At 33.5% G+C, this 13,758-nt stretch overlaps 1 protein-coding gene across 2 annotated transcripts in view; it reads right to left on the bottom strand.

Moving 5' to 3' along the window:
* Positions 1 to 13,758, bottom strand: part of Unc5c (unc-5 netrin receptor C) — a 349,998-nt gene that overhangs the window by 59,699 nt on the left and 276,541 nt on the right. For both annotated transcript variants that reach the window (XM_005337567.4, XM_005337568.4), the window contains exons 6-7: positions 13,249 to 13,416; positions 10,445 to 10,609 (exon numbers count right to left, since the gene is read on the bottom strand). In XM_005337567.4, coding sequence (XP_005337624.1) covers positions 10,445 to 10,609; positions 13,249 to 13,416 — 333 coding nt within the window. The remainder of the gene's footprint in view (positions 1 to 10,444; positions 10,610 to 13,248; positions 13,417 to 13,758) is intronic.

Here is a 13,758-nt window from a genome sequence, read left to right as displayed (position 1 = left end):
CTGGTGAAGCAGCAGAGCAAGGGTCAAGTCTCAGCCCTCAGGCTTTAGCCCTGGACTATGTAAGTACTGGATTATGTAAACGTTAATTAGTAGATTTAAATCAGGAAGGATAAGGAAATTATAGAAAATGGCTTGATATGTTCCTGGCTTCATTTGGAATTCCATGTTTAAATGAGCTAATGTTAATGATTTAGACTGAAAAATACCTCTCCATTTGAAACATCTCTATTCTTGAAATTTAGAAAGGTGAAATAGAGAGGTTTTCTTCCTCAAATGAGACAACATCCTAGTAGTGTCTTTTGTCTCAAGAGTGGGGCAAGCAAACAGGTGCATCACACCTTGGCCCAAGGTAACTGGAGAAGCTTACTGGAACTATGTTGCTGTGGATATATGATAATCTTGTTAAATTTGTCAAAAAATCCTACAATAAAAAGGAAATATTTAAAGGAGAAACATAATTTCTTTCAAGAATGATACCATCAGGAGAAAAGGAATAAATATTAATAACTGGAAAGACTATACATCAGAGGAATTCTCATTTTAAAGCAATAAAATCTGGCAGCCATTTGTGTCCAGCATCCCAGAGCCTGCTTGAGAACAGCTTTAAATACGATACAGATTTGGGGTTACATGTTGGCTGTGGCACTTGCTTGTGGGCATTGGGTAGCTTGCTTCAATTCTATGCCTGAGTTTCTTCTTTGCAAAAGAGAACTATTAATAGGGGTTTAACAAAAGCCCTGTCTATAAAGTTATTTTTTTCTTTCTTTCGGAGTTAATTAAGTTGAACTTGAAGTTGATTTTGTCTCAGGATGGCCATGCCTAACATGGAGAGGCCACTTGGCAGGGCCTGACATCAGTACATTAAGGTGCAAAGTGAATAGAATTAAAATTGAATCTGAAATTCCTGTAAGTACAAAATATAAGATACAGTAATTTTTATGCCATCCAAAATATGAGAACCACTTATGGAATACCTAAAAGGAGAGTCTATATGAAGATACCTGTCTTTATATTAGGTCTTCAAAATGGAGAGAGGTGAAGTTTTACAAAGTGTTCCATCTTGTCTTCAAGGTTTATTTGTTATAGTTCAACATAAAGCTGCATCTACATCCTTAATGCATATAATTTTAAGATGCAGGGAGGATTAAAAAATTTAAAATATGCTCTGATTCATATTTTATACAGGGATGAATATGCAGGCTATGCATCTGATATAACTGTAGTTTATAAGTACATTAACTATTTTCTATAAAAAATTATATTTTAAAATGACCAAATATTGAGTTAGTTTTAGCCCTATTTACCTACTTCACTAGACAACCTCATAAGACTTTATGATCCTATCATTAGAAGGCTTTTCATTCCCAATGGATTCCACCTTCTCCTTGACCTGCCTGCTTGGTCTTACATTTTACTGGTAATTTTATACTAAGCCACAATGTGGAATTTTTCTCACCCCAATTACATTTCTTACGATGCAAATGTTCTTACTAAAATCTCAAGGGCCATTCAAAATAAACATTTCCAGATTCTCTTTTTTCCTTTCAGGTCAGTTCTTATCTTGCAAACCCATCAGGGTTGCACTAATGATGTCAAAGGTCAGGTTTGTCAAAGACACCCAGGGTCCTTTATTATAATTTACCACTCTTCTGAGGGCTTATGTATTGATGGGACTTAAGGAACTACAAATAAATGAATACATAAATTCTAGGACAAGACAATTGAAAAGAACATTTGCTTATCACTGTTGTCAGTAGCCTAAGTTTGCCATTGTTAATCTGCTTCCCTGGCCTTCAGAGGTCAGTTGGCCATAGCCCTGATCCTGATGGTAACTAACCATACCCTTCTGAAAAGGAATAATATAGAATTAACATCCCAGGATGTAAAAGTCTTATCTCATGACTCATAGCATGTACAGCATAAATGTCTGAAACCCATCAGTTCAGTAAAATCATCCTCATACATCAGCTCTTCAAGTGTTTTCATGTAGTAGACTCCATCCCCATCAACGTATTTATTTTATTTTTTAATATTTTAATATTTCTATTTGTTATTGATGGACCTATATTTATTTATTTCTTTTCATATGGTGCTGAGAATTGAACCCAGTGCCTTACATGTGCTAGGCAAGCACTCTACCACAGTCCCCCATCAACATTTTTTAAAAAGAACAATGCATTATTAAATCTAAAAGTAATGCAATCCCTCCATAGCAGGAAAAGTATCTGATAGAAGAAGTAAAATAATGGAGAAGCCTAAAGTAAAGTGGCTGAATCCCAGAATATATCATCCTATCTGCTAGACGTATAGGCCAAAAGGAAAATGTAGCTAACACCCTTGTCCTGCCCCCATGTGCCCTCCTGCTTTGCTCTGTTGCTTGCATAGTGACCTTTCTGGGTCCCCTCAGAGCTCTGAAGACCTTGCTTTTGTCTCCTCACGCTAACCTGTTTGGGGTCCTATAGGTGTTCATCAGGTTTCTATGGGCTAAAGTTTCTAACCACATCCCTGCTTTCAAAAGCAGGAAAATGTTTTAGCAGAAAGGAAAAAAGCAAACCACACTGATTATACCGGAGACTGTCAAGCACTGTGTGGGGCAGGCAGTCCATGTACAGAATATTTATTTGCCATCTGGGACACTATGAGTATCAAGAACTATACAAACACGGCTATGACATCAGCTTCTTCCAAACTACAGATAAAAGCACTCACTGTCTAACCCTCACAATTATGCTTTCCTATCAAACTGCTGTGCTGACAAAGAATTTCACTGGAAACTGACTAGCACCTTCTCAAATCTTACCCTGGGTGGTTATAAACACATCATTCTGAAGTCGGGACATGACGGTTTGTTAGGTTAATTATTTCCCCACGTTAAATGCACCTGAGATTCTGGGGGCCCTCGTATGCAGCGTGTCCACACTGAAATTTACACATGGAGAGTTCTGCTACTTCCTCTGGTGAGAATTAATGGAAGAGCTGTGTGACATGTAAATGTTTTAATGAGTAGAAAGTGCTAAATTTGCAGAATGCATAACATTTTAATTTCCCAAAGTCAGGAAGTTCACTGATGCAGACACCATTCTAGGCAGTTCTTGTTTGTAAATTGCAATTTTTAATTTGTCTTCTGTGGCATAAGCTCTCTTCAGCAAGAAGGGAGTAATTCTAAAATCAGATTTGAACTCTTACATATGCCCATGTGAAACCTCAAACATAAAATAGGATTAAAAGCTAAAATCCTTATGAATAGTTGCAAGAATGTAATAATCTAATCGAATGCATTCATAAATATAGATAAATCCACATTTCTGGACCAACCCACATATACGGTCTTTAGATTGCTATTTTCAAAAGGAAAAGGTAAGTATGGGTTAAACTATGATATCCAACCATGAGAAAGTAAGTCTCATAATAAACTCATTATAAAGATTATCAAAGTTAAAAGTTATCAGATCTCCGTAATACAATTTTATTTGAACATAAAAGGTAAATGTATTTGTTGGCTTAGTATTTTTGAAGGTTTATTAAGGGTTTTCTTACTTTCCTTATCTCTATATATTAATTAATTAATTAATTAATTAATTAATTAATTAATTTCCTCTCCCTCCCTCTCCATCTTTACCTCCCTTTTTCTCTCTCATTAGAACTATTCCATGTAATCCTATTTTTTAAACTGCAAATTGGGGGGGGCAGTGCTATTTTCATATCATTTTAGGGATGATAATAAAGAAATCCAAATATTTTAATGGATAGATAGTCCAGTGGGTTCTCCAATACAGTCTTCTGAATAAGATGCACTATTTTGTAGTGCTATGAAATATAAACAGTGAAATTTGCTGTTAATATTAAGTTTCCTTTTTCATACCAGAGCGATTAGACATATGTTGTTATTTTCAATAATGTCAAACACCTCAGTCATTGTTCTTTCTTGTTCAATGCAATCCTTGACATTTGATGTTCCAAAAGACTTTGGTTTTTAAAATTTTTTTGTTTATTTTAAAAAAAATAACAATGTGCCTATAAACCAAAAATGTTCAACTTCTTTCTGGGGCATTAATGATTCTGAAGGTTTCTAATTATCTTTTAATAATAGCCTTTAGTTAAATTCTACCAATTTATGGAAGTTTATAATTTAAAGGTTCTAATGTGGAAACTACCTTTTTAGGCCAAAAGATTATATAGCCTCTGTGTGTGTGTGTGTGTGTGTGTGTGTGTGTGTGTGTGTGTGTGTATAAAAACTATATAAAATAAAGAGTGATGTATATGAAAGGTTGAAAAATTTAGTGGAACTTTTGAAATTGCTTAAAGATTGTGATCTTGTTTCATAAGTGAATTTACACAGAATCGTGCACGGAATTTGATTTATCCAACAATCTAAGAATAAGAGAGTTGCAAGGACAGAGTAATGTGTATATGACAGGCAACTGGGAAATAATGCAAAACTGTAATTCAATTCCAAACCCCCATGTCTTTAAAATACTTATTTACTGGCTATAAGTAGCTCTTGCCACCTAGGGTTTTATACAGTGAGGGCTTTCTGCAGGTATTTTGTAAAACACTATTCTTGGTAATCTAATTTAAGCCAATGTGACCAAATTCTCAGAATAAGTCAGTGATATTGTTCTGCCTCGAATCCAGAGAACCCTACTTCTAAGAGCTTACTGTTCTCTAGCCCATTGTCCACATTTCTTTTCAAAAATGTTATTTACAATTATAAACATAATCAAATAATTGATATAAAGAATTTTTAGAATATAGCATTTTTATGTAGAAAACATTACATGCACTCTCATAAGCCCAGAAAATGCATAAATTTTATTGATCTTTTTCCAAAAAGCATACTTCTATGAAGTTATGACAGAAATACGTATATATCCATATTCTGCTTTTCTATGTGAAATATCAATATTTTAGTGGCAGTGTAAATGTTCTATTTTATAGGAGTACACTCAACCATTACCTTAACATTGGACTTTGGGTTTAAATTTTTATAATAATAGAAAACAAATACTATAGAAATATTTGAAATGTATGTTTTTAGGTATTTAGCAATTATATTAATGGCTTTAAAGTGTAGTCATTGAAGTAGGATTACTGGGTCAAAGGGTACCATTTACCAATTTTAAAGCTCTTGATTTACATTGTGAATAATTGCTTCCACAAATAATTATAAAAGTTGTATTCCTATTAGTGAAGTATAGGAGTTTCCATCTAACTACACATGTCAACATTTCCATTGTTATGTACTTAAAATACTAAATAATACTCTAAGTTATTTTCAAGAATGTTGATGAAAAATTTCAATTATTGTTATTTGAGGAAATACATGGGCTTCAAGATGTCTTACATGACATCAATAGGCTAGCAAACAATTTTGATAATTTTTGTTATTCAGTTGAAAATTAAACATTCTAAAAACTATAACTTCTAAGAGAAAATAATCCTATGAGTTAGAACAATGAGCAAGAACAATATCTTATGTGTGTTATTTAGTCACAACATAAAATAGAATTGAACAAAGAAAGTCCAAATAGATGGTTAAGGCCATTAACTGAAAATTTAAAGATAAATACTGTTAGGTTCTATTTCCTAACTTTAACCTTTCTTTGTAATTATGATTTAAGTATACCATACATAATCAGTATAAAATTTGATTTTTCTCTATAATTTTTAATTTCCTTTATAGGTGAGTTTAATTCATCTATACTCTGGTCCCCAATATATGTAGATTTATTTTTAGCATCTTATTTATTGTTGGCATTCACTATGTGTTTTCTTCTTTCTTTCTTTATTTTTGCTCCTTTTCAGCCCTTAAAATTTTTATTTTTAATTTATCCATTCAACTTTTACATTTGTCTTAACATTTTAACTGGAACATTTGAATCAATAAAATTTAGTGCAAATAACATTACTATTGTTTTCCTGAATAGTATGTGAAAACTGGAAAATTCTCAGTTGAGACCTTTCCATGCATGTGTGCATAGTTGCAAGCATTTTAAAGAGTTCTTATTTTTGGCAGTTTACTCAATGAGGGTAGTGGGTACTCTCTTACACAATTGTTTGAAAATCTTTTAAGTGTTGTTCTCTTGTGTAATAAATGTGCAACTTTTTAAAAATATATTTTTTTAGTTGTAGATGGACACAACATCTTTATTTATTTATTTTTATGTGGTGCTGAGGATCAAAGCCAGTAACTCAAATGTGTGAGGCAGGAGCTCTACTACTGAGCTACAGCCCCGTCAACTTCTTATTCTGTCCTACAATGGGTCTTAACAGTTCTTTCACATAATCATATTTTTTTTTGTCTTTCTTCCCTGTATTGTAGGAAATTTCCTGAGATCTACATTCCAGTTAACTAATTTTCCCTTCAGCTTTATCTATAGCTATGTCTGATTTTTAGCCTGCCATTACATTTTAGATTTGTCATCATGCTTAATTTCTAGACTTTCATTTGATTTTCCCTCAAATGTGTCTGTTCTTTTAACAATATTTTCTTCTATCACTGTATTTATATTACATTTAAAACATAGTCTGTCTTTTCATTTTTACTTTGTATAGGGTCTTGATCAGATTGCTGTATGAGTATGTTCTTAAAATGCTAACTGTATATTTCAGACTCTCCTTTACAGTGAACTGTTTTCTTGGATGATTTGAAACTTAGTATTATAAGTTTATTTTCAGGGGCGAGCTATTTTTGTCATAGACCAATGCACTTCGATTGTACAAGGGACCCAGATGAGTGGCTTGCTGTTTGTTCTGCTAGTGCCCCAGAAGTTTTACTCAACACGTTAATTATACATCTTTTGTTTTTGCTGCCTGTACTATATCCACACCAGGGCATGCCAGAGCTGGGTGTACTAATGTGGTTTTACTATAGGTTTTATTTAAGTGAAGACTTTGTTATCCTCTGACCTACCATGAATTTTCCTGTGGTTTCCTTGGGCTGGTGGGTGAAAATATCTCAGTCATTTCTCATGGTGAGGCAGCTATTTATGAATTCAGTTTTATTCAAGGTTCTTGTTTTCAAGTCTCAGATCTTTGCTTTCACAAGGCCAGGGCTTCTGCCTCTCTGCCCAAACTAAACCCCTAACTCCTGGCCTTGAGACCTACCTGCTCCCATGTCTACTGCTCCTGTTGGCTATCCTGCTGGCCCACACTTGCCTCTCCCTTTGAATTGCAACTGCATTTCTAGAACTTGAGGATTTCCCTCCCTCCCTTTCTATGTATGTGTTTTATCCAATATTTCCTCTATTTTGAACCAAAGTTATTTGTATTAAGGTAAGTGGTTAAGGAAGAAGTGTGTCTGAATTTGCTGCTTTTAACAAAATAATAAACATTGACAACCACATTTCCTCTATATTTCACATTGTATTACCAATTTAGCTTTTTAAAAAAATTGCTACACACTACCACCCATATCAAGGTAACTTAGTCCCACTCACATCCACTATAAACTATGATTACTCTTATCCAACGGTATACCTACATTTATATCAGAATTTTACATATATATATATATATATATATATATATATATATATATATTGAGTAGATTCAGAGATTGTATTTTATACCTGGCTCAATGGTAACTAGGATAGCTTTATTTTGAGCTCTATTGCAGTATATATATATATATATATTGAGTAGCTTCAGAGATTGTATTTTATACCTGGCTCAATGGTAACTAGGATAGCTTTATTTTGAGCTCTATTGCAGTATATATATATATATATATTGAGAAGATTCAGAGATTGTATTTTATACCTGGCTCAATGGTAACTAGGATAGCTTTATTTTGAGCTCTATTGCAGTATTGCTGTAATACATTAAGACCCTAATTCTCCAAAAGTAAAATTTTAAATGATAATTCCTAATTGGTAATGAAAATTTTCTGCCTGTTTTTTCTACTTTCATTCTGTTTCCTACTATAAACCCCAACCCCTCTTGTAAACCATGTAGTTTCATTGTTAAAAAAGTCTTTTGTTTTCCAAAGTAAGTTTCTAAGTAATATTATTTCTTTGAAAGACTTTGGCCAGAGACACCAAGCTTATTGGTAAACAGAAACTATAGCTTTCACTGTAAAATACTGTAATTACACAGCACAGCAATATCTCTGTGGTTTTTATCACTGAGGAAATCAATAGTAGAATAGACTACAATTCTCTGTTGGACAACAGTAGATATAAGAGGGTAGATGAAAGGGTTTATTGACTTAGTAGGAGTGCTATGATAGCAAATCAGAGCTGCCCAAGGAAATAGCTTTTTAACTGAACGATTTTAATCCAAACATCAAAATGTTTCAGTCTAACAAAAGACTTGATAAAAATTAAACAAAACAAATAAACAAACCCCAAACCCCTCTTGTAGTCTCATTTCTTTTCCCTATTTACACACAAACTCCAGACAATAATTATTGGCAAATATCCAGTCACAAGAAAAAATTCTGTGAATGTGAATAAGGAATGATTTAGATGTTAAAGAGTTCCATGTCATGAGAGCCTTAGTTTGATGATTTCATATTTGTGTTTGACCAACTTAGTCCCTCTCATATCCACCATGAACTATGAATTACTCTTATCCAACAGTATACCTACATTTACGTCAGAATTATATGCATATATACTTGAGTAGATTCAGAGATTATATTTTATACCTGGTTCAATTGTAACTAGGTTAGCTTTATTTTGAGATTTACTGCAGTATTGCTGGTGAACTATTTATTACTACATTAAGACACTAATTCTCCAAAAGTAAAACATTAAATGATAATTTCTAATTGGTAATTGAAATTTTCTGCCTGTTTTTTTTTGTACTTTTGTTCTTTTTCATAATTTAGAAAGACTCATTTTGTATAACTGAGAAATGATCCAGTATTCCAACTTGTGGCATTGCAATCCTTGTTAAATAGGTTGTTGTGAGGATTATTAAATATGGATAGTAGAAATAATAGATATTAAAGCATTCAAGGTTGAAATATTAAATTGATAAAGGAAAAAAATGTGTAAGAGGGAAACAGAAAAACTCTAAATATTGCTACTTTTCAACTACATAAAACAGTTTGTTCTATAGTAAAGGAGGAATCCCACATCATAAAATTGTTAAAGAAAATAACTGGTGCATATTATGTTGTTATTTTATTTCTCAATTTAAACTCCAGCATAGGGGAGGAACCCTGTATCTCTGGATAAATGGTTGGTAAAACAGCTGTATTCTTCTCATTCTAGCATTTCTGATACAAACTTAGCAAGAAACACAGTCGCAGGCCCCAATCATAATCAGAGGCTATATGCTGCACTCAGCAGCCTGTTCTCAAAGAATGCAATGTGTGGGGAACATAAAAATAGAGGCCGATTGAATTTTTACTGTGTGAGCAGCATAATTATTTATTTGCATTTTAAGTGAGATTTCCTTTTAAAGTTCCTTGAGTGTATAGATTCTGAAAGGTAAACAGAATTTCATATGTGTGGCGAAAACAAAATACTTTTCCTAAATAATAAATACAAATTGCTCTACACAAATACATTTGATTGCTTGAATTCTGCAAGCAATCTGTAATGCATTATAAGAAATGTCAACATTTGGCCACCATTAGTTCAGATCCAAATGCAACACTTTGATCCAATCATCTGAACAGGTGCAATTTCAGTACAATTCTTAGCACCTTCATTCATGGTCACAAAAAAGATGGTAAACTGTGAACAGCTAAGGGCTCTCAGTAAAGGGATAAGAGTTTATAAGAATGGAAATCAAATTACCATGTCATTAAGAAAATCTAAAGACAAAAAACATCTAAGAAACAAAGACATGAAAATGGAGGTTATGAAGTTTATATTACCCACTGTGCCACTCTTATGCATTCATTTTTAAAATTCGTTTTATTAACATATGTCTTTTAAATATATTAAATCATACCCACATTATAATTTCTCACACAACCTCAATACTTTAAGAAATTGTGAGATGTCCTTACTAAACAGTTATTATGAATTGGTAAATCTACCTGCAGAAACGTTCACAATCCTTATATATTTTACACTTCATAGACATTGGTTTGGTGCATGGGTTATGAATAAATTGCTCACTTTTTGGAAGTCATGTCTTGATTCTATGAGGAGTTTAGGGTGCCCTTTTGTGCATGCTAATAAAACTGAGTCATGGTTCCTTGGTGTGGAAAGAATGACAGCCCCTGCACGGAAATGACTAACTCACTCCTTGCTCATGGAAAGCAATGCTGCGTGTCATTTGTTCACTAGACATAGTTATTATTCATTCTGGTTCCTAGGAGATTAGCTTTTTCCAATTTTAAGAGAGAACTAGGATATTGCTACCTTATTGCATTTTTTATTGTTGTTCCAAGAGTTCTTAATTTCTAATATTTCCTTCAAAGATGTCTAAATGGTTTAATCCCAGGCCCTTTAGCGTCTGTACTTTGCTCAAATCCACTTACTCTGCATGCAAAGCCCATCGGTGCAGTTCTTCGATTGCAAGACCAGGCCGTCGCAGTCCTTGCCCCCATTCTTAGGGGCTGGTGCTGTGCACTCCCTCCTGCGCCAGTGGGTACATTCAGTCCCACAAGTAGACCACTTGCTCCATGAGGTCCATCTGCCATCCACTGCCATAAGAAAACCAGCATCAGGTCAGAGGGAGAAGCAGGTACTCAAAGGGCCGAGGGGGCAGAGTTTGAGTATAACATAACAAAACACAAAATGGAGGAAAACGCCCCACTGAGAAGTATTACATTAATTTCAAGCACCAGAAAGTTTATCTGATGTACTGTACACAGTCTGAGTTCTGTGAATAGTTTTGAATGTCATATGACTGTTTTCTCACTGAGGAGCCAAGAAAGGACCACTGGGGCACATAGAAACCAAAGTTGCCACCAGGAACAGTGTAAATGCATGCTGTAGTGCCACCTTTTTTTTTTTTTTTCTACTGGGGGAAGCTTCTGTATTTTGTATGGAGAATTAGGGTTCTCTTTTTGGATCCAAATTTCTCTCATTCACAGTAACATGTGAACAATGAAAGCAAACTTACGTGCAAGTTGGAAAAAAAGATTGTTACAGTAGGGAAGAAATCCATTCATTCATTTATTCATCTCTCATTCTTGCTCTGTCACTCCATCTGTCCATTTATCCATCCATCCATCCATCCATCCATCCATCCATCCATCCATCCATCCATCCAAATAATCAGTTCACCTCCATCTATATCTTATATACTTTTAATTTTTCCCTTTTTTAAAAAATTCAGACTGCATGATTTAGCTGAAATCTTCTGCCAATGCCTTCTTTAAAAGGCTATTATTTGATGATTCCATTATTTGATGATGTATCCTTTTTTTGGTCTGGTAGAGTATTGCATTTCAGACACATGTTCTCACTGAGTTGCTTAGCAAGTCGCTTTTGCTGAGGCTGGCTTTGAACTAGTGATCCTCCTGCCTCAGCCTGCTAAGCCACTGGGATCCATTTATATTTATTTTAAAAATAATATTTAGCTAAGTTTCTAATTTTTGCCATGATTGCATTATTTAGAATTGGCTCACTTCCTTCCTAATTTTGGTGGCTGACTTGTGATAAATTTCAATGATAATGAACTAAGATATCTCTTTTAAAAACATTCTACTTAAGTCCCAATTCAAAAAAAATACATAATAAATTTAACTGGCTTACTTTAAAATGAATCTTTTAGTTTTTTTCACAGAAATATGTTAAAAATATTGTACTACAAGTTTTAAAATGTTTGACTTTTTAGTGAAACACATGTTAATTATAATTAGCTAGGTTTCCATGTATAATACTATCAAACATTATTTACTGAACACATAGACCTCTAAAATCTGGATATTGATAAAAAGTTATGAAAATGTTAATAGTTTACATAGTTTGGGACATCTATATGATTCCATGGTCTAATAACTATGTAAATATACATACTGTGCATAAAGATATAAACACACTTGCAGGAAAAAAATGAGGATAGCATTATTATTTCTACCATACAGAGTTGGCTACAAAAGTAACTCCCAACCATCTGAAGCAAAAACACTTGCTTTGACCTAGAACATCCTGGTGTACCGAAACACACACACACACACACACACACACACACACACACACACACCACGCCACACACACTTCTATTTTAACTCAAATTGATCTGTGCATTTTTAATTGCGAGAGTCAGCACCTAGATAAAATATAGGAGAGTGCAAGATAAAATTTGAAATTCTAAGTCTAGCTGAGTGTCAAAATTTGTTCCATAAATAAAAGCTCTCAAAGGTTTCAGTGTGGAAAACTATTTTGATAGTTGGAAATCGATGCATGAGAATGTAACATGTAGATTTTATTTTTCACTCCTGTTTATTTCTCCATCCCATTTTTGACAAATGTTCTATTAAGTATGGACAAAACAAAATTAGGTAAAGTAAAGAGAAGTAAGGAGGTTATGTATCTAAATAATAAAATTGTTAACAAAATAACTACCCCAATGAAAATATTAAATTTATCGATTATTTCAAAATAATTGTAGCTTAACTTTGGGATACATTGTATAATGAGGCATTTTAATATATTTTGGTTTTGGCAAATAGTAACTTCAGTTTACCTATGTGTATTAGCAATATGAAATAGTATTAAAATGCTAACAGGCAGAGGGATGCAATTTTGCTTCAGGTACCACTGAAAATAACTCACAAGACAGATGACCAATATGTACAGATAATAAAGAGCTGACTGCATTGTATTTTCAAAATCCATTAACTTATAAGTCACAAAGCCTTGATTCCTTTTAATTCATTCCAAATATTTTATTTGCCTTTGCCCTAAAACTGACACCTTGCGCAGAAAAGAAAAACATTTCAATAAAATATATTTTCTAAACTTCAATTTCAATTCATTTCCATGGTTTTCTGAAGATCAAGGGTTGTTGTTCTTAAAATGTGTGGTTTTTCAATGCTCTTTAAATTCCTTGAATTTCAGAGCCTACAATCTTGGCTTTAGCAGTTTCATTGATATAAAGAGATTACGTTCACATGTTTCATTTCCTGTTTTCTACTATTTTATATGTTGAGATAGCAAAGTTATTCTTTTTGAGGAAAGTACTTGATTTCTCAGCAATATAAATAATGAATACTGAATAGATTTAAACAATGTTTATCACAGATTTAGTTCAAAAGTAAGGCCTTTGTATTCATTTCTAAAACTCTTTCTAGAATGGTGGAGACAATTGGAATAAAAGGGCTTGTTTGTTTACCTGGGCACAGTGTGGTACAGGCTATTTTCTGCACGCTCTGCCCCTCACAGAAGGCCCCACCATTGAGTGGTGCTGGGTTGGTGCAGGTCCTTGTGCGTTTCTGATACCCTCGTCCACAGCGGCTATTACACACAGACCACTCTGTCCAGGTGGACCAGCCACCGTTAACTGAAAAGAGGCAACAGTAAAAAATGGATTAAATGTGTTATGTACACACAGACACACAAACCACATACAACACACAAATAGAAAGTCATCTTCCAAGTGACCATTGAAAAAATTCTAAAATTTCAAAGTTTTATTGCATAATTGAAGAATCTAAACAAAGGGATACACAAAATTATTTACCGTAATTTACTTATACAGAAAAATAAATTATAATGTGCTCAGTTTTCCTTGGCTAATATTCTCTAAAAGTAAAATCTGTCCCCTTACCTAGTTGAGCTCCCAAAATTACTTTTGATAGTTTATCTCAAATAATAAATGTTTACATGTTTATGCGATGCCACA

Source organism: Ictidomys tridecemlineatus, chromosome 9, assembly GCF_052094955.1.
Source record: "Ictidomys tridecemlineatus isolate mIctTri1 chromosome 9, mIctTri1.hap1, whole genome shotgun sequence".
NCBI classification, from domain to species: Eukaryota; Metazoa; Chordata; class Mammalia; order Rodentia; family Sciuridae; genus Ictidomys; species Ictidomys tridecemlineatus.
The sequence above is the reverse complement of the archived record's forward strand: the minus strand, read 5'-3'. Positions and strand labels throughout refer to the sequence as shown.